This window comes from Lathamus discolor, chromosome 6 (genome assembly GCF_037157495.1).
Source record: "Lathamus discolor isolate bLatDis1 chromosome 6, bLatDis1.hap1, whole genome shotgun sequence".
Classification (NCBI taxonomy): domain Eukaryota; kingdom Metazoa; phylum Chordata; class Aves; order Psittaciformes; family Psittacidae; genus Lathamus; species Lathamus discolor.
In genome coordinates, this window is record NC_088889.1 from 1,466,852 (window position 1) to 1,490,600 (window position 23,749).

At 51.7% G+C, this 23,749-nt stretch overlaps 1 protein-coding gene across 1 annotated transcript; it reads right to left on the minus strand.

Moving 5' to 3' along the window:
• Positions 1-5,137: 5,137 nt before the first annotated feature.
• Positions 5,138-23,740, minus strand: IVD (isovaleryl-CoA dehydrogenase). Its single transcript, XM_065685286.1, has 12 exons — positions 23,579-23,740; positions 21,418-21,507; positions 18,595-18,646; positions 15,759-15,928; positions 13,470-13,563; positions 12,885-13,021; positions 11,889-11,985; positions 8,864-8,957; positions 7,757-7,838; positions 7,314-7,418; positions 6,422-6,494; positions 5,138-6,299 (listed from the first exon to the last, which is right to left on the minus strand). Exons 1-12 carry the CDS (start codon positions 23,708-23,710, stop codon positions 6,166-6,168), a joined length of 1,260 nt encoding a protein of 419 aa, XP_065541358.1. The 5' UTR covers positions 23,711-23,740; the 3' UTR covers positions 5,138-6,165.
• Positions 23,741-23,749: the final 9 nt, after the last annotated feature.

The following is a 23,749-nucleotide window of genomic DNA, read 5'->3' on the forward strand; positions in this document are numbered from 1 at the left end:
GCAGGAGCAGCAGGATCCTCCCTGGGTGATGCTGACAGCGTGTCCTGCAGCAGCCCTGCCTCAAAGGCTCGGGGTGAGGGGGGGCATCACCCTTGCCCCGCTCCCCGTGGCTGGAGCAGCATTGGCTCAGCGGGGGCTGAGCTGCTCGGGGGCTCCCGTTTCTCCTGGATCCCTTCGAAACGATGATCCCTGCTCCGGAGCCGCTGCTCCGGGCGCTCCACGTGCCGCGGCCCCGGCTCCTCTGCCCCCGCCGGCCGGCGCTGGGCCGCCTGCCATCGCCTTTGGCGAGCGCCGCTCGGGGGCTTTATTCCCCCCATTCAAGCTGACAACGGGGCCTCAGCATCAGCTGCTGGTTGCTCAGCATCAGCCTTTCAGCGAACAGCAGGTGCAGGCGGTGCGGGCGCGATCCCCGCTCCGCTCCGCTCCCCCCGGGCCCCCTTAGCTCAATATTGTCCCCTCGGCTCAAGAATGTTTTTGTCTCCCCTTCACACTTGTGAATTCTTTTATACGGTGCATACAAATCTCTTCCCAATGGCCGGGCCGGGGCCGAGCGGGCGCCGCGCTGCAAGGGGAGGATCCGCTCCCTCCTCGGCAGCTGCCCGCAGCCTTCCCGAGTGCAGTCGGGATGGAGGGATCCTGCCCTCGCTGCCTGCATCCCTGGCAGGAGCGCTCCCTGCATCCTGGCAGCAGGAGCGTGGGGATGCACCAGCGCTCGCCCTGGCAAAGAAACCGGCTCAGGCACATGTGGGGGACACGGAGGTGGCACAGCAGCAGGGCTCTGCTCCATCACCCGTGCTGAACCACAGGGAGCCCTGCCAGGAGAAGGGAATGGTCCGTCTGATTCGTTTTCTCTGCCTTGGGAAGGGTGTAAGGCAAGCGAGAGCCTGAGCAAGCAGAGGTTTTGAATACTGCATTGCTCTGCGCTGCACGCGGTAGGCAGGAGCAGGAGGGATGCTCTAGAACAGGGACGGAGCAGTGAGCTGCAGGATGCTCACGGGGCTCAGCCCCAGCACATCTCTGCACGGTGAAAATGGAACTCAAGGCACTTCTGTTATGTGTCACCCTGTACCGAAATTACTCAGCAAAGCCCGATGCGGGAGGGAAACATCCTCCTCCCCATGGGTTATCAGAGCCTCCCTTCCCCTCACAGAGCAGCCCCACGGGTAAGAAACCGCATCCTCTGCCATGCACATGCACACCCGGTCCCTGCTGCCGCTGAAGTGGGGTGACGGCTCCTGCCTTCTCCAGGGCAGGCACGGGATGGAGCAGGGGGCACAGGGGCATCCAAGGGGCTGCTGCAAGCAAGCGGGTCACCCTACAGCACCCCAACGGACTGGAGATCCCAGCGGGCACCCCCAGCAGGCACCTGAGGGAGCTGGGAGGCAGTCGGGGGAGGGAGACACCACTCACAGGTCCCTGCAGTGAACTGGGGACCACCAGGTCCCTGCCGGGGATGCTGCACGAACACGGGCTCCTCTCCTGCATCCTGAACATCCCAGCATGGTTTGACCTTGCCAGGCTAGGGGAGATTTGCTTTCACCACAGCTCAGCCCCACACTGCGGCCATAACTCCCTGCGCAAAGAGCGCCCAGCACGGGGCAGAGCCGGCCTCACTGCACCCAAACCCCTCTGCAGCAGTTTTTACCTTGCAGACATGCATTAACCCAAAGGTCCTTGGTGTGGTTATGAAGCGAACCTCCCGTTCATGCTGTGGCATCACCCCCCCCCCCCCCCCCCCCGCCTCTGTTTGAACTCCGGTTTTGAGCACGGTTTGGAAGAGCTGCCCCGGAAGCACGGGGCAGGACAGCGGTGATGCTACAGCCCGGCTCCCCTGCTCCACCGCCCACTTCCCTCTAGACTGGAGCGGCTGCATCGAAGAGGCTGCAGTACCTGTTCTGCCGGTGCCCGGCTTTCCCCCAGGCTGCCTCTTCCTGGGAGCAGCTCCGGAGGGGACACACAGGGCGAAGGGGCATCGGCTGAACACATGGAACAAGCTCCCCGGGGTAAATGCTGTGTTTATCACGGCTTGAAGGCAGCAGAGCTGCAGCATCCACGGCCGCAGCACTGGGGAGGAGGGCACAACCCAGACCTTCCAGTGCCCAGAGCAGGTCAAGGGCCCACTCGCTGCTGTGGCCTCACCCTTACCCCTCTGCAGCCAGCTGAGATCAGCACATCCCCTGCTCCTCAGCAGGGCGCCTTCAGCTGCAACATTCACCTGCAAGAGACCAAAGGGAGCCCGAGCTCTGCTACCATCAGCACATCACGCTTGGGATGCTCTTCCATCAGGTGCTCAAGCAGAGGGACCAAGCTCTGATCACTCACAGTGAGAGCCGAGTGCCCCAGGAGCTTCCATAGGGGAACCAAGCATGGAGCTGCTCCCAAGAGCTCAGTGAACTCCTAAACCTGGGAAACCCACCCAGAGGCTGCAGGATGGAGGCTTTAAACATAGGAACTGATGGGGGCAGCTCCAAACTCAGCTCGTGGGTACCACTGGGGCAGGCTCAGGCTGGCCTCTCCCTGGACAGGCAGCTCCAGTGCCCAAAGGGGCTGCAGGGAACCTGGAGAGGGGCTTGGGACAAGGGCCTGTAGGGACAGGCCAAGGGGAATGGCTTGAACCTGCCCGAGGGGAGACTGAGCTGAGCTCTTAGGCAGAAGCTCTTCCCTGTGAGGGTGCTGAGGCGCTGGCACAGGGTGCCCAGAGAAGCTGTGGCTGCCCCATCCCTGGCAGTGCTCAAGGCCAGGTTGGACACAGGGGCTTGGAGCAAGCTGCTCCAGTGGAAGGGGTCCCTGCCCGGGGCAGGGGTTGGAGCTGGAGGAGCTTTAAGGTCCCTCCAACCCAAACCAGGCTGGGATTCTGGGATTTGTGGATCCCCAATAAGTTATGAGATGCTTCTTCATGCACCTGCTTCATCCAAAATCCCCCCATTCCACACACCCTGCTAAAACGAACCCTACATTTACCTTCACAAATATCCCCTCCCTTTCGGTGCCGAGTACCCAGCCTGCAAACAGGGCAAGCATCTGGAAAACCAGGAATGGTGCAGCACATCTCGCCCTGCCCCGCCACCAGCCGAGGGCTTATCAGCCCAGGCCAGTTTCTATCACAGGCCCACAGCAGATGCTGTTAAGCTCATGGCCAGAGGCACAGGGACCCTGTTGTCCCTGGTAGCTCTGGTGCTCTCCATGGGCACAGCCTCCTGTATCACTGGAAATACGTTCCTTGATAAGAACGAGAATTGGGGGGGGGGGGGGGGGGAAAGCTGGGGTTGGTGGGAAGGAGGGAAGGACAGGAAGGGAATCATAGAATAGTTCGGGTTGGAAAGGACCTCAAGATCATCCAGTTCCAACCCCCTGCCATGGGCAGGGACACCTCACACTAAACCATCCCACCCAAGGCTTCATCCAACCTGGCCTTGAACACTGCCAGGGATGGAGCATTCACAACCTCCCTGGGCAACCCATTCCAGTGCCTCAGCACCCTCACAGGAAAGAATTTCCTCCTTAGATCCAATCTAAACTTCCCCTGTTTCAGTTTGAACCCGTTACCCCTTGTCCTGTCACTGCAGTCCCTGACGAAGAGTCCCTCCCCAGCATCCCTATAGGCCCCCTTCACAGAATCACAGAATCACAGAATCCCAAGGGCTGGAAGGGACCTCAAAAGATCATCTAGTCCAACCCCCCTGCAAGAGCAGGGTAACCTACAGTACATCACACAGGAACTTGTCCAGGCGGGCCTTGAATATCTCCAGTGTAGGAGACTCCACAACCCCCCTGGAAGCTGCTCTGAGGTCCCCACGCAGCCTTCTCTTCTCCAGGCTGAACAGCCCCAACTTCCTCAGCCTGTCTTCATACGGGAGGTGCTCCAGCCCCTGAGCATCCTCGTGGCCTCCTCTGGACTGGTTCCAACAGTTCCATGTCCTTTTTATGTTGAGGACACCAGAACTGCACACAGTGCTCCAGGTGAGGGCTCAAGCAGCGCTGTTTGCATTGCTGCACCGGCTGGGATGCGCAGCAGCGGGGACCAGGCAAGGACCGCTGGGACCCACCTCCAGGAGCCCAGCCCTCCCAGCAAAAGCTGTTTTTATCAGTGTCCTGTAAGGATTGAACCCTTGTCCCCTGCAAAGCCCTCCCAGCCCTTCTTTTTATTCCACAGTGAAGCCCTCTTGGTGCAAATGGAAAGGGCCCGTGCAGTGCTGAGATGAACCTGGTTCGAGTTATGAACCTCTCCCTCAGCCCTGCCTGTGATGAATTAGACATTGATGCATTTCCCCTTTAGCTCCAAGGTGCGGATCAGCCTGGGAAGTGAAGGTGTTATTTATCAGGTGCATTAAAATCAGAGCTCTCCCCTCTTTGAGGACACCTTAGGAAAGCTGGTTTAAACAACCTGGATCTCACAACACCCTGATGCGGCTCTAGCACCGTCGGAGAAGCTCCTCTGGCCATGCCATAGGGATGCAGCTCCTTCCTTGACAGCCTTCAAGGAAAGGCGCAGGGGCTCACCCCTGTACTAAAGAGCTGAAGAAGCCACAGGTCAAAGAGGAGATTCGGGGGCTGGAGATGCTGCCTTTCACAGGACACGGGACTGGGGTGCAGCAACCACAGCGCTTTTGTGACTTGCACATCCAGGAGATGACATCTGTAGGCATTCAGCCATAAACCAGACGTGTCTGATCCCAGAAATAAACTCAACGGCCAGCAATGCACTCAGAGTCTCACATACGAGGTGCACCCCACTTGTGCTTCAAGGCTCATTTCCACAGCATCCTCAGGTGCAGCTCAATGAGATCTCCTTGCCCGGCCACTTCTGCCCACTCTCTGCTACCTCCAGCCTGAGATTAAAGCTGCAAATCCAACGCAGGGACACTGCCAGGGTGGCAGCCAGCACCGTGCCTCAGCCAGTGCGAAGCTTCAGATGAAGGCGCTACCACCATTGGCTTCAGCAGCTCCCAGTGAAGCTCTGGAACACCCATAACCACCTGGGGACCTACCTGGTGGTCCAGGAAAGGGAATTTCCCTTCCATCTGTGGCACTCCAAACCCCTCTGTCACTCTGCTGTCGGCTGGTACAGACACATCCCAACTACAGCCCAAAACCACACCAAAGCTTTAAGCTTGGGTTTGTTAAAGCTGCTGGGGAGTTGCCTACGTGGTAAGGGTTTAATTAATTGTTGGGCCATATTTACAGCATCCTATTGCGATTCATGGCACTTTGCCGTGCCATTTGCTTTACTCGAGCCAGCTCCACTTCAATCCGCTGCTGCAAACACCCTCAGCCACAGCCGCGCTCGCCCCGACTCCGGCCACCCCGAGCCGGAGCGTGAGCACTGCTGTTGCCAAAAGAACAACCTCCAGAAAGGAGAATACCAAATAACCCCAACCCCGAAAGTCAACCTCCTCCTGCCTGCCCCATTCACGGGTGTCACAATGCAGGTCTGAGGTTTAACTGTTCCCAGAATGATGGATGCTGACACCTCTGGCTGAATAACCCAGCGGGCGGCAGTCAATCACAGCAGCTCGGGGCTGCGCGGCCGTGGCAGAGGGATAGGAAAGGCGGTAGGAAAGAGACAGACGCGGTGTTTTCACAAGGTTTTAGGGCTCATCACCTAACCCATTGCTTGTGCATCGATGAGTGAGTGCTCGTGACAGCCACCCCCACGCTGTGGTTGGCGTCAAGCTCCCAGAATAGAAGTTATTAATCCCTTTGGAAGGTCGCGATAGGCAATTTCACCTCCCCGTGGCGGTGTGCTGAGCACTTGCTATTAAATGGCACTGGTTGTTTAAAGAACAAAATCACCCCCTCATTGTCCATTCGGGGGGGGGTTTGGGCTGACTTCCTGTGCCTCTGCTTTCAGGCACGGTGCTCACCAGCCTGCTTTGGTTGTGGCATGTCCCCTGGATGAACCTCAGCCCTGAAGTGCTGAGGAATAGGATGGCTTACGAACAGGATGAGTCGGGATGATCACGAGAGGAGGAAAACCACTTTTCCTTCCATTTGATTCACTTTGTCAGAGGCCAGTCCAGCAGCATCTGTCTGCAGATCAGGCAGAAGAGAGTCCGCAAGCGGCCATCCCAGAATCACAAGCAGAAGGAAGAAGAGTTGTGCGCTGCAACCTCTATAGTCAAAGGCCTCGTGGTGGTCAGGGCGCTGTGCCTCCATCGGTGGATGTTACTTGAAAGTGGCGTTAAAAGCCCTGCCAATGATGAGCCTGCGCACTTCACTGGTGCCTGCCCCTATCTCATAGAGCTTGGCATCCCGCAGGAAGCGCCCCATGGGATAGTCATTGATGTAACCGTTCCCACCTGCAGGCAAAAAGAAGTCAAAAGTCGTTCCTTCTCGCTGCTTCGAGGTGGGACAGGACACAGAACTGCTCCCGGCTCTCTCCAGCGATCGCTCACAGACGCGATCACTGCCAATGACTTACCCAGGCACTGAATCCCATCCAGAGCCACCTGCGTAGCGCACTCTGCTGAGTACAGGATCACCCCAGCACAGTCCTAAAGGAGAGTCACAGTGATGACAGGCAGGAAAGGTGTCACCTCACAGACATACCGAATGGCTTGGATTTGAACCTTAAAGCTCCTCCAAGCTCCAACCCCTGCCACAGGCAGGGACCCCTTCCACTAGAGCAGCTTGCTCCAAGCCCCTGTGTCCAACCTGGCCTTGAGCACTGCCAGGGATGGGGCAGCCACAGCTTCTCTGGGCACCCTGTGCCAGCGCCTCAGCACCCTGCCTGTGCCCCATCTAAATGTTGCCCTGACCTTTCCATTACTCTACAGATATCTGCTAAGAAGCCTGTAGTCAGCCCCTGGATCGCAAAGGTTCAGGATTCATTCCCCAGCAAGCAAGAAGCTGCAGGGGTCATTCTGTCACTCCAGAACACTCGTGGTGGGTCTGTAAAGGCCTCATGAAGAGAGAAAAAGTAAACCAACTAAATAAGAGTGTATCTTGCGGGCTCTCACATCAGACCCCCAGGAGGCCAATGTGAACTGATTTGGGATGCGGGGCTCTGTGCTCTCTTAAACACTCGGTCCTCTCCTTTGAGAGGTGCGGTGGCAGTGCTGGTTGGGGAGATGACACCACCTCGGCGTGACTGCTACAGCCTCTTATAACATCCATGATATTGTAATTGGGCTTCCAATAAACACCTCCTGAAGCTGCTAAATCTGTAGAACAAGGTTTTCTTTCCATTTGGGGGGGAAAAAAAAGCACTTTTTGCTGCAAGCGAGTGATTTTAACCCCAGCACAGAACCTCCACCCTGCCCATGACCTGGGACCAAAGGGAAAGGGGCTCCCCCAGGCAGAGGTGAGCTCACCTTGGCGTTGAAGTGGCCCTGGTCACAGGCCTTGGCCACGTTGTAGACGTACTGCCGACAGGCCATCAGGCGCGTGTACATATCAGCCATCTTGCCCTGCATGAGCTGCATTGAGGGAGATGGGAGGGATGTTAACAGCAGCGAGGGGAAGATCAATTTCTGCATCATCTGGGGCTCACCCCTTTCGGTCCAGAGAAACCAGAGAGCTCAGAAGACCCGGATTCAGCAGACATACGATGGAGCCGGGGGCTGTGCCAATCCACAAGCTCCCAGTGTCAGCCCCTGTCCCTCACCCACCCCAGAGATCCTTTCACCTTCTCACCATATCACGCATCCCCAGCACAAACTCCATACAAAGCCTCCCATGGCAGAGCTCTTTGTCTTCTCACTTTAGAAGAGAAGAGCAAGGCAACAAACCCCATCCAATTCCTTTTCTGCCTCACCTGGAAGTGGCCGATTTTCTGCCCAAAGGCTTCTCTTACATGCAGGTATGGAATTGCGTGGTCAAGGACAGCTTGCATGAGCCTAAAAGCACAGGAAAAGGAAAACAACACAACTATTACTTAACAATAATTAAACCTTGGAAGCACAATCTAAGGCAAAAAGCTTCTCATCCCTAAACCAAGATGCTGCCTTCCTAGAGCTCCACAAAGAGTGAAATGCAAAGGTCCTATTTCATTCCCTAGTGCTCTACATGCAGCTCATTTGGGACATCGGGTGGTAAGGTCCCACCTTCATTCAGGGCACTGAGGTGCAGAGCTTTCTCACAGCGCTGCCTCCAGAGACCACCAACTCAAGTGCTAGCCATGGGCAAGAACAAGAAGGGTAGAAAATCCTCCTTCTGCTTTGTGGGAGATGATCTTTCCACATGAGGATTAGGACAGAGCCCCCAGAAAAGCCCCCAAAAGGGGGGAACAAAGGGACTGTAGGGTCAAAGTAATTACTGGGGAGCTTAAGGAGTGGATAAATGAAGAGCAAAGCCTTTACCCAGGCCGGGGGTATGTGACAATCTGGAGAGTGCTTTGGATTGTAAGGATTCAGTAGCACCAATGAGCTGGTTATTCCCAGGGTTAACACGCCGGCGGGACACACACACCAGCGGCTGGGGACCAAGGCAGATCTACCACCTCTGGAAAGGTTTATGTCAAGCCCAGTCTATCCTGAAGCACGTTGTGGAGGGGCTGTGGCCTGCAAAGTGCCTTTGGGGCTTTGCTGCATCCATCCCCTGCCCCTCAGTGCGTGCTCCACATCCGTGCTTTCAGGCCGCAGGGAAGGTGGAGCCCACGCAGAGCAAGCTGTGGCTGCCTGGCAGTGCTGAGCTGAGCTCCCTCCCGGAGCACCCAGTGGCTCCGGGATCCCCCTGCTCCTGCCTCATCTCCTACAGCCTGCCCCAGCCACCTCCTCCCAGCCTCTCCTCTCCCCTCAGAGCCAGCTCCGTGTCCCAGTTCTCCACCCAGGATGCATCCTGCTGGGAGCTGCATCCTCAGCTGCAGACCCTGTGCTGGGTGACTGTGAAGGATCTGGCCTTGCAAGAGATGACAGAGCCTTACCCCAGGGGTCCCCCAGACAGCACGAGCCTCTCCAGGTCCAATCCACTCATCAGAACGTAGACTCCTTTGCTCAGTGCTCCCAGGACATTTTCAGCTGCAATTGGCAAAGGGAAGTGATTTACTCATGTGCAAAACTAAGCTCTGCTGTCGCCTGAGGCCTGTGGTCACTGGGAAGAAGATTCAAGCTTCAGTCTGATTCAACCTTCCTTTTTGGCTGGAAACACATTGAGGATGAGCTGGATGTGAACTCCCTATCACTGCAAAGTCTTCCCAATCCAACCAAAGCCCAAAGGGAAAAGGCAGCAAAGGGTTATGAAGCACATCTGCAATCACTGCTGTTTTCTTGCCTGTTTTGTACAGAGTGAGATGCTCTCCAGAGATCCCCCAGCTCAGCATCTGTACCAACAAGAACAGGAGACTTAACAGCCTGGGAGGACAAACTGGGACCCCCTTCACCATCCCATTGGTTTGTATCTAACCCAAACTGACAGCGTTGCCAGCTGATGACTACTGAGCACGGCTCTGGAATGAATGCAAATCCTGCTCCAATGTGCTTGGGTCACCTCTCAGCATTCCCAGCACAGGAACTGAAGCTTCACAGGCAAAGCTCACCACTTACCACATTGGAGCGGTGCGTATTAGTCTGAGAGGGGAGAACACAGTCATTATCCCCCCTCGCATGAAGGGGCTGAACAGAACACTGCAGGTGTTATAAGTGGGTTTAAAAGACAAGCCTTATTCCTGTGAAAATGGGACCCGAAAATGGCCACGTTAGATAACGAGCTGAGAAACCGCTTCGCTTTGGGACAAGCAGAAGCACACGCTGGTGTTAACAAGTATACAAAGAGAAGCAGGAACGAAAAGCTCATCTCAGCAAGGCTGTACTCTTCCAATCAGGGAAGAACTTAAAGCCTCACAACTGTGCTTTGTAGATGGACAGATTATGCACTGATCACGCCACACAGGAGAGCTGACACACGCTTCAGGCTTTGATCACAAGAGATCTGAGAGGTGCGATATGCAAAGTGAAAATGAGCCAGGACAAGGACACATGCAGACTGCCTCCTGAAAGAAATAATCTGGTTTTCAGTGGCAGAAGCTCACGGACCGCATTGTCTCCTGCTTGTTGAAGAGCACGTTGATGTAGCATATGGAGAAGTGCAGCCTCTGCAAGGCCAGCGTCATGATGTTGGAGGTGGGAAGAGGAAGAAGAAGAATGAAGCTCCAAAGCCCCCAGACAAGAAAGAAAAACACTAATAGCAAACATTCCCTTGAGGAACAGAACAGAAACGCCGGCTTCAGTAACAATGAAGTGACAAAGCTGTTGGTGAGCAACGACAGCTCACAGCTAAAGGACTGGAGAGCCTGAACACTTTGCTGCATCCCAGGGAGAAGGGATGGATAGGTACATGGTGAGCTGAAGGACAAGCTGCTGACTGCACGAGATGGGCAGAGCTGCTGGTTGTGCATCACAGCAAGAAAATGAGAGTAAATAGAACTGCCGGGGCTCTGAACCTTTACCAGTGCAACATGACTGACTACACCCATGGCCACCACCTGTGAGAAAGCCACCAGCCACTCACTGCAGTTTGGCTGTGTCGTGGTTTAAACCCAGCCGGCAACCCAGAAATGGAGAGAATGGAAAGCATGTAACTCCCAGGGGTTGAGATAAGAGCAGTCCAGTAACTAAGGTATAACACAAACCACTGCTGCTACCACCAACAATAATGATAAGGGAAATAACAAGGGAAGAGAACACAACTGCTCACCACCCACTGACCGATACCCAGCCTGACCTGAACAGTGATCTTGCCCTTCTGGGTAACTGCCCCCAGTTTATATAGTGGGCATGACATGCTGTGCTATGGAATACCTCTTTGGTCAGTTTGGGTCACGGGTCCTGTCTCGGCTTCCTCCCGGCTTCCCCTCTTCCCTGGCAGAGCATGAGGCTCAGAAAGTCCTTGGTCAGCGTAAGCATTACTGAGCTGCAACTAAAACCATCCGTGTTATCAGCGCTGTTCCTGGGCTGAAAGTCAAAACCACAGCACTGCACCAGCTACTAAGGAGAAAAGGGACTGCTAGTGCTGAACCCAGGACAGGCTGGCAGCAAAAGCCATGTGGAAGCGGATGGAATTGCAGTGCTAGAGGCATCTTGATCTGAAAGAAAGATCCTGCAGACATAGGAGATGGCATCAAACGGGCTCAGCTTCCAAGGCAGGAGATCAGAAGCAGCATTAAGAGCCAGAGTGCAAAGCCAACACTGCGATGATGTGCTGCTCTGAGTTATCAGGAAATGGAAATCCCGTTACCATGAGAACCTGCTGCTCTGGATGGCGATTGCTCAGGAGATGATGTGAAGATGGGGCACTGATTTCAGAGCAGAGAGAGCCAGTGAAGTCAGAAATGTCCGACTGCAGCCGAAACTCTTCCACTTCCTGCAGAGCAGCCTTTGGTGCCCGGGGAGCAGGAGTTACTTCCTTTGCAGATAAGCAATTAGGATTTTCCCGAGTTCTGGAAAGGTGCCTCCTCCACCTGCTCTATGGAGGAGCTCATTCTTCTATCTACAAAAATAGCCACTGGAGTAACAGAAATGGCCATTACCGTGGCTCCTGCTGTAGTAACTAATGGCACTGACCCCACAAGGACTCGGTGCATGCGCCCCAAAAGCCTGTTGGATAATCTCCAGTGATTTGGGGGGAGAATGTCAAGGCAAATGAGCTCTCTCCTAGAGAGGAGACGAGGAGCTGTAATGGACACAAACAAGTTTCTTTGGAAGCCTCACCAAGGCTTTGCAGAAGCAGTGGGTGAGAGTCAGGTGGATGAGGAGTGACCCAGCACGGGATGTGCTCATTGACTGCACTTGCGCAGTTTCACCAGCTCTTCTGCAATGCTGCCAACCGGCAGATAACCATCTGCAGAGCCCTCTGGGTCACAGCCCAAACAGGCCTGCAATTAGTGCTCCCATTTATCTGATGAAGACAGGAAACCACCGCACTCCTCCTGCCCCGAGTGGGGCGCAGCTCACCTGGGATCTTGCAGTCTTCAAAGATGAGCTCACAGGTATTAGAGCCTCTCATCCCCAGCTTGTCGAGCTTCTGGGCCGTGCTGAAACCTGGCATTCCCTGCCAAGTCAAGCAGTAAAACCACACTTGAGATCTCAGTTCTGAGAGACCCCATAAAAATCACTAGAGAGCCGTGAAAGTGCCCTGACTACCCGAACATGTGTAGGGTACCAGCAAGGAGTCAAAGCAGAGTGCAAAGGAAGCAGATGAGCAGAGAAACATGTGCACGTGGGGGCACATATGAACTGAGTGCACCCATTCTCTAACATGCCTAAGTATTAAACAAATGAATTATGTGCACAGCAGCCAACACTGACTCTCCTGGAGTAAGGGCTATTTTGCCAGTAACTCAGCCATGCCCATCTCTAAGTCAGGTTAAATCCATCAGATGGTTCACTGATTGCTGAGATTTTATATTTCAAGTGCCATTTACTTTATTACAGCTTCCTATCTTCCCTGTGGTGAGAGCTGTGTGTAGCATAGCCTCAAATAATTAGAAGGGAAGAAAAAAACCAATAGATCTCTGTTTTCCAAGGGCTCCCTATTGAACAGCCTGTTTCTGCTCCCTTTGGCAGGCTTCGCTTTGGATTCCAAGGGGGCAGTGCAAGGATATGGGGGCAAAGAAATGAATAAAGCTATTTTAATGCCTTTGCTTAAAAATACCCCAAACCAAAACTAAAACCCAAACACACCAAGTTAGATAAAGGCATAGTAGCACAATACTGACAAGGTCTCCAATAGCTTGACAATTTTTGGTAACAAGCAAACCCTTTTACATCAGAATCTTGTCCATTCTCCCTGCATTTCTGGCCCTAAAGACTGGTTACATGCTCGGATATGGGTCTATGCAATTCAGCTATGGAAAGTAATTCAAGTGGCTTCTACAGGAGCCAGTTAGGGTGAAGGAGTTAAGCTTACAAAGCCCGCTGCAGGAAGCTTGTGAGCATTATCAGACCTACCCTCTCCACAATGAACGCTGTTATACCTCGGGAGGCTGGAACAGCATTAACATCAGTTTTAGCATAAACGATGAGAACATCTGCATCTGGCCCATTGGTGATCCAAAACTTGTTCCCGTTCAAAACAAAGTAGTCTCCTAGGAGCAAAGAGCAGTAACCTGTTAGCTCAGGAAAGAGCAACACCCATCTCCTCCCTCCACTTATTTCAAAGCAGGCTCCAAGGATGCTCTTGAAGGCCCCACAAACACCATGTACAAACCCTTCCCAGGCTGAAGAAAACTCATTTCTTTAGTTCCTGGAGTCTAAAGATGGTTTAACAAATGCCTGACAAACCAAGGCACCCACCACCGGTTCCATCACACCCCCAGCTTCCACAACCCAAAGTCCTTCATCCATCTGTGTCTTCACTCCCTGCCTTTATCACACACTGAACCTCCTGCGAGGCAGCACAAGGCTGCAAACCCCACCTGCTATACCCAATGCTATACCCACTGTAACTCGGTGGTGCTGGGGAGGTTAATCTGAGTTTACCGGGACCATTACTGACACCAGCTATCTGTCCAGGCAGCACTCGACAGGCTTTACCTTTCTTATCTGCCTTCAGCTTCATGGACACAACATCAGATCCAGCATTGGGCTCACTCATTGCTAAGGCTCCAATGTGCTCCCCGCTGATTAGCTGGAAGACAAGACAAATATAGGAACTAGAGAAAGCAGCAGTGTTTCTGTTCCCTCTTTAGCCTGGTTTGGGGTGGTTTTTTACTGCACTGAATCTCCACAGTAGCTGTTCTTTGTGAGAACCCCACGTGAGAGCTGCTGCTCCTGCCAGAGTCCAGGCACGGAGCTCCCTATGCTGCTGTGCTGAGGGAACAGATCCAGAGCCCAGCGGGGTGAGAAGGATGAGCGAGATGAGCAGAGCCCTGCTTACACAACACCACCTCCGTGAAGGTGCCAGAGAACCATGCAGGCAGCCATATGCCTTTCACAAGCTCCTTGTGCTGCAGCTGGTGACTGCCCTTTTACATCAACAGGAGCTGTTAAACACAAAAGGAGGGGGCTGAGAAGAGACTGCAAAGTCCTTCGCAATGTTCTCACTGCCCGGTCCTCCCACACGCACACTGCAATAGCGTATGGACACCTTCCTTCGGTGCCTGCTCGTACCGAGTTGTTGCTTTCTCTTCACTGTTCTTTCACCCTGCCCTTTCCTCCTTACTTCTTTTTTCCCCACTGTGCACTTTTATCCATCCTCTCCTCCTTTTGATCCTTTACCTTTTTAAAAGCAACGCTTAAGATACACATCGAACCAACTCAATCCATCAGTGCACTCCTACAGAAGTCTCCATCATCTGCTCAAAGCCAGTGCTCTGCCATGAACCATGACAAGAACCAAAGGGACCACAAACCCCACTGAAAGGCAGTGAATGAGGGCATTAATATACATCTGAGCAGCAATGAGGACAACTCAAGGTTACATACGAGCAGGCTGCTTTCAGGAAGTGCTGCTGGACGCTGCATGTGGTTTAAATCAGGTTTCTGGTGCTGATAAGTTCAGTAGCTGGGATTCAATGTACTGGTTAAGTGTTTCCATATATTTGAAAACTGAAATCTCTTTAACATGTCACAAACATCACTGCCCCAAGTGAAGAAGTTTCATGTGCAGTTAACCAGCAAGGCAAACCAGGCATTTGGGCAGTGGGAAATGGAGACTATAAAACAGGAAAGCAGTGAATTTCATTCAGAACTCTCAAAATGCTTTGGAATTTGGAAGAACATCATCCAGGGCCACCTCAAAGCCTCCTTTAGTAACACAGCTCCAGGAAGCTGGCCTATGCTGCCTACAGACATGGACCTCAGCACAGACTGGGTTGATGCCAACACGGACCCCAGTACAGAATGGGCTGATGCCAACCTTATGAAGTTCAACCATGACAAGTGCAAGGTCCTACACCTGGGTCGGAGCAATCCCAGGCACAGCTACAGGTTGGGCAGAGAAGAGATTCAGAGCAGCACTGCAGAGAAGGACTTGGGGGTGCTGGTCGGTGAGAAAATGAACATGAGCCGGCTGCAGTGTGCGCTCGCAGCCCAGAAACCAACCGGATCCTGGGCTGCATCCAAAGGAGCGTGACCAGCAGGGCGAAGGAGGTGATCCTGCCCCTCTGCTCTGCTCTTGTGAGCCCTCACCTGGAGCATTGTGTGCAGTTCTGGTGTCCTCAACATAAAAAGGACATGGAACTGCTGGAACAAGTCCAGAGGAGGCCACGAGGACGCTCAGGGGCTGGAGCACCTCCCGTATGAAGACAGGCTGAGGAAGTTGGGGCTGTTCAGCCTGGAGAAGAGAAGGCTGCGTGGAGACCTCATAGCAGCCTTCCAGTACCTGAAGGGGGCCTATAGGGATGCTGGGGAGGGACTCTTCATCAGGGACTGCAGTGACAGGACAAGGGGTAACGGGTTCAAACTGAAACAGGGGAAGTTTAGATTGGATCTAAGGAGGAAATTCTTTCCTGTGAGGGTGCTGAGGCACTGGAATGGGTTGCCCAGGGAGGTTGTGAGTGCTCCATCCCTGGCAGTGTTCAAAGCCAGGTTGGATGAAGCCTTGGGTGGGATGGTTTAGTGTGAGGTGTCCCTGCCCATGGCAGGGGGGTTGGAACTGGGTGATCTTGAGGTCCTTTCCAACCCGAACTATTCTATGATTCTATAATGTGGATTAATAGGACAAAAATGAAGGGCAAGTATGGCAAGTAGTGCATTCCCTAAGGCTGGGTGACTGAAATCAGTCAGTGCTCAACATGGGACATGCTGTGAAAGAGGCCCATCTTTGCATGAAGCCCAAACCCAAATGCTTCCCAGCCTCCCCCACCTCTTCCAGCCACACACCTTGGGCAAGTACTTCTCCTTCTGGGCCTCATTGCCGTTACGCACCAGCTGGTTGATACAGAGGTTTGAGTGGGCACCATAACTGAGCCCAACAGCCGCTGATGCACGAGAGATCTCCTCCATCACCAGCACGTGGTCCAGGTACCCCAAAGCAGATCCACCATATGCCACTGAAAGGAGGAGAGAAACCCCAAGTTTAGCACCCTGGTGTATGCCACATGTGCACAAGATCCCAGGGTTGGGATCAGTCCTGAACGAGATCCGAGACACAAGTGAGTTTCTGGCTTTGACTGACACTGTCTCTGAGCTGAGCACCTTTGGCTTTCCCCATCCTCTCTGATTTCAGTTTCCTTATCTTGAAGGCACAGTGGTACTGCGTCTTCAGCATAATCAATAACTTACTTGTACATCATAATTTTCCACACAAAACGTGCATTAGGATACCTCTAAAACATGCCGCCACCACTTGCACAATAATGAGTCCTTCTTGCAACCTCCATATTACCATCAAGATGAAATCACCCAGTGGCAAACTGTATTAGGTGAGAGGACAAAAGAACACAGGCAAAGTCTGTAAAGGTCCATGCATGTCTGCCATAACAAGGACCCCTCAAACTGCTCAATAAGTGGGGCACCAGGGACTTTTCTAAGCCCCTAAATGTGAGGAAGACCAGCTCTTTGATGGGTGGCTGATTCAGGAGAATGATCCATAGGGGTAACTGCTGCAGTTCACCACTAGTGAGAATGTGGGTTTCAAGAGAGGATGAAGTGAGACAGAGCAGCAGCAGCATTGTAGCTGGGATCTAGCTAGGCATGCTGAGCGCTAAAACGGGTGGTGAAGATTAAAGGCACCCGATAGAACAGGGAGAGAGGGAAGGCAAGGAAAAAAAGAGGAGGCTGAGAAATGCAGAATGGCTTTGAGCAGCTGACAGCCTACATAAATATATACATGTATATACAGACATCTACACACAGACACAGGCATATCCTACTGTAAAAGCTTTGTTCTACAGGCAAGAAGCAAGCGGTTGCAGTGCTAAGAGGGGAACTAAACCAGGAGGACAGAAACACTGCAAAGGAGCCAGGGAGTCCATCTGGGAGCACTTGCTTGTCATCAATGTGAATGCTGTAAGTGAGCAGCAACAATGTTAGGAGCAAATATGTTTGTAAGCTCAGAGCGACCAAAGAGCTGAGTGTGCAGCCTGGGCTCAGGGAGGGTTACTGCCTCCAGTGCATCAAATCGGCACAACCTTTCCCCCCATGTCGCTCGTTCTGACTCCTGTCTTCATCTGCAGGGCTCTTTGTCCTTTGACAACACCTCTCTATCACAAATCAGAATTTAGGCTTTTACTATCCAAGCCCTAACTGACAGGTTTAACAATTACTTACATATGCCAAACCAAGAGTTTTCAATGCAGTCCTACAGAATGATGGGCTTAGTGCTATTGCCTCGAGATAGGAAAGGTAAGTGCCTACCGTAAGGAACACTGACCTAGGACTGTGTTGTACTGCAAGAGGCACAAGAAAGTAATCCTGCCAGACAGCTTCTTGTGTAATACAAATCACAGTGTGATTTAGAACGATGCTGCTCTTTCACAACTACTTTATATGACGTGCCTATATTATCGTTGCATGGTAGCTTCAGCATTCGCATTTCCTAATGCAGCTCTTAATAAAACAACTGTGAAATTACAAACTGACAGAGCTTTATTAGTTTTAAGAAGAAAACAAGAAGCACTGTTGTTTAAAACGCTCCTTTAACAGACCCGAGCCACTGGTGCCCAAACACGCCATTTAACTGAGCGTACGCCCGCGTAAGATTTCACATTATCTTCACATCCTAAATCCCAGTCTCCACCTCCTACAACAAAACCAATGCCAATAAAGCAAGTGCACACAACTCTACAATCAAAAACAAGGGCAAAACTGCTGGGCATGGGAGGGTTTGCGGGGTAAATCTTTGAGGAAATCAGAAAGGACAGGACTCGGGAGGGGATAGCTTATTTATAGTGTGGGAAACTGCTGTAAGCCTCAGGCACAACATCAAAGAAGAAAGAAGGTAAGAGTGAGAAAAAACAGGAGCAGCAGTAAATTGGGCAAACAGAAATCCAGACTCTTTCAAGCAGACTCAGTGGCACTGAAAGAAACGCAGAGGCATTATTCGGAGGCATTGCTATTCAGCCTGCTGCTGCACAAGCCTTTGCACACACGCATCTAGAAGCAGAGACTTTACGATGGGGAAATAAAGGCCCCATTGCCTGCTTTTCTGCACTAAGGGCTTCTCCTCATTACACTGTGTTAGTGCATTCAGCATGACCGCAGCAGCCTCAGTCAGCTCTAACATGAATCAAAACACTTTTCAACTAACCTGGATGAGGCTGAATAAGATTTACCCTGATTTTTTCTGACTGGTTGGATGTGGTAGGCTCGCCATTAGTTATCACAGCTTTCCAGGGGGTTCTTTTAGACCCTTTAACTTCTGTTAGAGATGGATGTTTGCTCTAGGATACTTTTATCTCTAGCTCTTGTTCTTCGAAACTTCAGTAAATGCTTCATAGCAGAGAGGTGCAAACGCGTTTGAGTGGCTTAGAGCTGGAGAAACCACTCCTGAAGAGTACTTTTACAATGGCAAGAGGCATTTTGTACTCATCCAGGAGCCTAACAAGGAACAAGGACTCCGAGGCAGTGAAGAATAACAGAAGTTGTGGGAGAGTTTATGAACGGCTGGAAGCTTCTGGATGAAACGGCCATCCCATGACAGACACGTTGCTATGAACTGGCAAGGGCGAGTTCACAGCAGTGTGCTTGGTTTGAAGAAAGGTGGGAACAGACTTACCAGGAGCCGTGATCCCCAGGACTCCCAGTGCCCCGAGCTTCTTCCAAAACTCCTACAAACACAGAACAAGCAATCAGTGCAGGCTCAGGGCATCGGCATAGGAAGTTGTCCCAGGTAACTCACTGGACTCACCAGTTTACCTTATCCTTGTGATATCTCAGAGATAAATGCACTGATACCTGATTCCTCCTGCATCAGCGGCTCCATCCCTGGGACTAGGAGCCCAGGAAGACTTCAGGACATCACTTATGCTACACAGAAGAGAAGCCTGTTGAATTCAGTGAAAATTCACAAGCCTAAACTGAAGTCTGGAAGGACAGGGCCTGAGATGTAACTGGTTGCCCTGGTTAAGGAGAACTTTGATGATTCAAAACCTCCCATCAATTTAAAACCAGCACATCCAGGCTTTCATAGACTATCTCTTGCTAAGGATTATTTAGGATGTTACGACTTAAATTTATGCTTGTCTTTTATCCCACACATTCTTGTCACTGTTTTAGCAGCGCTGCGTAGGCCTATCAGCCTGCTGTTACTGCAAATAGCAGTTAGCAGAAGCTATCCATGGATGAAACCCTGGAGATATATCTATGTATTACAGTGACTGTAATCATATATATATACATATATATATATATATATGAGTTGCTATTTGTTGGCACTTTAAAACTCTTCTAGTAAAGCAGAAACTGGTAACTAAAGCCCAGAAAGCCTTCTTAAGAGAGATTAAAAAGGGGAATGTTGCAGCCAGGGCAGATGGGGTGGTTCCCTCCTTGGAGATGGTACTAGAGAAGTCACTAAAGGCGACCATAACAGAGGACTTGTGAACATCTTGGATTTGTGAAGCTAAAGGAGATGAGTCCATAAGGGCCACTCAAGGACCCCTAGGTTCTCAGGACACACATGGGGATTGAACAGCCCTACTGAGTTTTGCACGGTTGAATATGCATGCTATAAAGTTCATTGCTAGAGGACAAGCTGTCCTCCTTGCCTGCCAACTCCTCTATATCCGGTTGATACGCTGGAGGGAAGGGATGCCATCCAGAGGGACCTTGACACACTTGTGAGGTGGGCTGATGCCAACATTATGAAGTTCAGCCATGACAAGTGCAAGCTCCTACACCTGGGTTGGAGCAATCCCAGGCACAGCTACAGGTTGGGCAGAGAAGCGATTCAGAGCGGCCCTGCAGAGAAGGACTTGGGGGTGCTGGTCGATGAGAAAATGAACATGAGCCGGCTGCAGTGTGCGCTCGCAGCCCAGAAACCAACCGTATCCTGGGCTGCATCCAAAGGAGCGTGACCAGCAGGGCGAAGGAGGTGATCCTGCCCCTCTGCTCTGCTCTCGTGAGCCCTCACCTGGAGCATTGTGTGCAGTTCTGGTGTCCTCAACATAAAAAGGACATGGAACTGCTGGAACAAGTCCAGAGGAGGCCACGAGGATGCTCAGGGGCTGGAGCACCTCCCGTATGAAGACAGGCTGAGGAAGTTGGGGCTGTTCAGCCTGGAGAAGAGAAGCTGCGTGGGGACCTCAGAGCAGCCTTCCAGTACCTGAAGGGGGCCTATAGGGATGCTGGGGAGGGACTCTTCGTCAGGGACTGCAGTGACAGGACAAGGGGTAACGGGTTCAAACTGAAACAGGGGAAGTTTAGATTGGATCTAAGGAGGAAATTCTTTCCTGTGAGGGTGCTGAGGCACTGGAATGGGTTGCCCAGGGAGGTTGTGAGTGCTCCATCCCTGGCGGTGTTCAAGGCCAGGCTGGATGAAGCCTTGGGCGGGATGGTTTAGTGTGAGGTGCCCCTGTCCATGGCAGGGGGGTTGGAACTGGATGATCTTGAGGTCCTTTCCAACCTGAACTATTCTATGATTCTATTTGTCCATTACCCAAATTTATCAGTGGCAATGCCACCACTCAGGTGACAGCCACACAATGGAGGTACAGAGCAACTGCCTGATGAGAGACACACACATCAGCTCTGCCTGGCACACGGGATCACTGAGTAAGAAGGAAAATGTAATGCAGTAGCAAAAGGTGTCACCAGGGAGGACCACATGCTCGAGGGGCCACCTCCCTCTGCCTCTCCTCCGCTATGCAATAGACACACAAGTAAATGCTTGTCAGATGGCCCCGGTGTCCAGCAATAAGATAATTATCAGTGAATAGTCCCTAGAGACTTCAAAAAGCATTATTTAATAGCTCCAGAGGACATCTGGTGCACCAGGCTAAATTTATACACTTCACTTCAAAGCTGCACATCCAGCCCTGAAAATGTCAACATCAGAGCCCTGGGAAATCCGAGCAGATGTTCTGAGCTTTTCAAGTCTTGTGGAGCTTATGAAAACCAATAGTCAGATGTCTCATTTTCATCAATCAAAGCAGCCCGTGGCACAGACTCTGGTGGGTTTATCAGGAAGGCAAAAGTTTCAGCTCGACTCGAACTCCGCATTTCACCATTTGCACACAAGATTTTCACCATGAATTTGAGAGGATGCTCAGGCAGCCAAGAAAGGCTCCTGGCTAGGAGAACACAAAGCATACATCAGAGAGGGAGCCTGAGCAGAGCCAAGCAGGAATACCATGGTAAGAACCCAAACAAGACCATTGTCAGTCCTTCTTAATCACACCCTGCCTGGGTTCTGCCTCAGGTTGCTGAAGGTTGTTAAGAAGAGGAAATAAGAAATTGGGTTTTCTATGGCTTTCAAGGTTGAAAAGTTACTGCACATGTTCCTGTGGTGTGGCTGGGGTGCTGTGTCTGGATCACTGTACAGATCAAAGCACAGACAGGCTTTCACTACCAGCTATGCGAGATGCACATATGAAATACTTGCCCGCATGTCTTTGAATTCGTTTTCCTGGTCAATCTGTTGGGCCTTGGGAGCCAAATGCTCTTGACAGAACTTTGTCATGGTCTGTCTAAGCTGGGAAAAGAGATGAGGAGAAACACATATGTTACATCTCATCAATATATTGTCTTCTTCCCCAGGATACTGCCAACATTCCCTGCCAGGCAACTCCAGGATCCCAAACCCAGAAGCACAAACCTATAAGGAAATCTATGCTGCAGCTTTCTAGGCCATTTGAAAGGCCCTTTAGTGTTTTAAGGAGAAGATACTGATGTACTTAAGTTCCTGCACTCAAGTTCCTCCCAGCATTTAACCTTAACAATCTTACCCCAGCATGAGCAAACGCTACTGAACTAATGCCCACACGAGAGTTTTAGGGGATGTTTTTGGGCAGGAGACTTTGAAAGCTGATGAGCAGAGTTTATAATGCATTAACTCCACCCAGTAGCTGCTTATAGTTTCGTTTAATTATAAGCAGATGTCTGTAATAAGCATGCCAAGTGTTAAAATCTTTTTCTAAGTTCTAAAGGCTAAACACATACATGTACTCTGCAGAAGTCTATCCACGTACTAAGAAATTACATACAATAGCTGAAGTGGTTTTCATATGAAGATTGAAAAACTTTGCCTAGAGCTTTATAGGTAGAGCTTAATAACCCCCTTTTCCCCCTTGGTTCTTTATTCCCACAGATTAATGCTGGTGAAGGAACAGTTTTAGAGACTGAAACCCTCTGCTGCTTAACAAGAACCTGTAGAGGGGCAGAAGCAACGATCCAAAACATGCGCAAGCTTCTCTGCCCTTCCCAACCCCACAATCAAAGCATCCCCTTTTTCACAATGAACAGGATAGCTTCATTTCTATGGCTACCCTGGCCTTGGGTTCTGGTACCACAGAATGAGTTTTGCCCTCATTGATAGACTTAAAAGCTTTAAACAACACCAAACCACATTAAATCTGTTTCCATTATGACAAAGCTGACGGCAGTAAACTTGAGAATAAAGTTTAAAAGCCATAATTGAAATATCGTTATCAATCACAGATTGATGGCCACACTGAGACAGGCATCCCTGATACTCTAAGCCAGTTTAAAACAGCCAATTCAGATTTTAACCATTAATTCACAGTTTGACATTACTGGATATCTGTTTCTGATCCTTTTTTAGCTTTTTCACCAGGTAGGTATGAACTACAAGAATATTTTCCTTCTTTTACATGTGCTGAATATAGAAGCACAAAGAAACATCAAGTTAATTTGAGGCTATAAACCATGATGATAAACCTGGCAAAGACTAAATCTGTAGTAAGAAAGAAATAAGAACGGTTACATTTATTGTGTACATCCCTATGCTTGCACTGCCATAATTATCTGGAAAATAAGGCTACAACTCCAGAGCTAAAAAGCACCAGGGAAAACAGTTTCAATGGAGAAGCCTGTCTGGATCAGCCCTTTGAAAGGCACTGCCTTTCACTCCATGCCCCGGACAGCAGGGAATACGTGGTGTAATAGCTAGTGGCAGGTGGCTATTGAACACAGAAGAGAACAGTAAAGCTGTGAACTATCACCCTGAATTTTTAGGTCTCCTATTGGGCAAGAGAACAAGCTAGAAAAGCTGCAACACTTCTTTTGATAGGATCTGATGAGGCCAAATTAATTAGTTTCTTTGATTATTGTATTTCTGACTGCTTATATTACCAAATATATTCATAGCTGATCATATATCTACAAGGAACTGGTCTAGTGGAAGGTGTCCTTGCCCACGGCAGGGGATTGGCACTAGATGATCTTCAAGGTCCCTCCCACCCCCAAACCATTCCGACCCCATGACTTCTGATCGAACAGGCCCATCGTGAACGCAGTGGACTTCTCTGGTGCTCCGTTATGCGGCATTTCACCGTGAAGAGGCGCGTTCTCTGACGAAGAAAGGCCGGAGCGACCGGGTCCTGCCTTGCAGCGGGTCCCTGCTGCCCGCAGCCCTCAGCTCCCCGCGGCCACGTGTCCGGAGCGCGCCCTGACCCCCGCAGCGCCCCCTCTGCGAGCGCACGGATAGGCCGGCTGCCCACAGCCGGAGCCAATCACCGCCCGCCAGCCCCGACACACCCCCGCGGGGTGGCGCGCTTGCCCCCGCCGCCCGCGGCGGCCCGTACCTGGCGCTGCTCGGCGCTCAGCCCGTTCACCGTGTCGTCCACCGCCAGCCCCGCGCAGCCCCGCCGCAGCAGCCGCAGCCTCTGCCGGAGCCCCGCACCGGCCACCGCCCGCCCGAGCACCGCCGCCGCCATGGCTACCTCCGGCAGACCCCGGCGCGCAAGCGCGGCCCA

Bases quoted from the DNA above. Each gene is read 5' to 3' on its own strand.
- IVD (XM_065685286.1), bottom strand. From the start codon at position 23,710: ATGGCGGCGGCGGTGCTCGGGCGGGCGGTGGCCGGTGCGGGGCTCCGG. The intron at 8,958-11,888 runs GTGAGCTGCGCC...TGCCAATTGCAG, and splicing joins TGAAGACTGCAAGATCCCAG to CTGAAAATGTCCTGGGAGCA. The intron at 6,495-7,313 runs GTGAGCTCACCT...ACTCTCCTTTAG, and splicing joins AGGGCCACTTCAACGCCAAG to GACTGTGCTGGGGTGATCCT.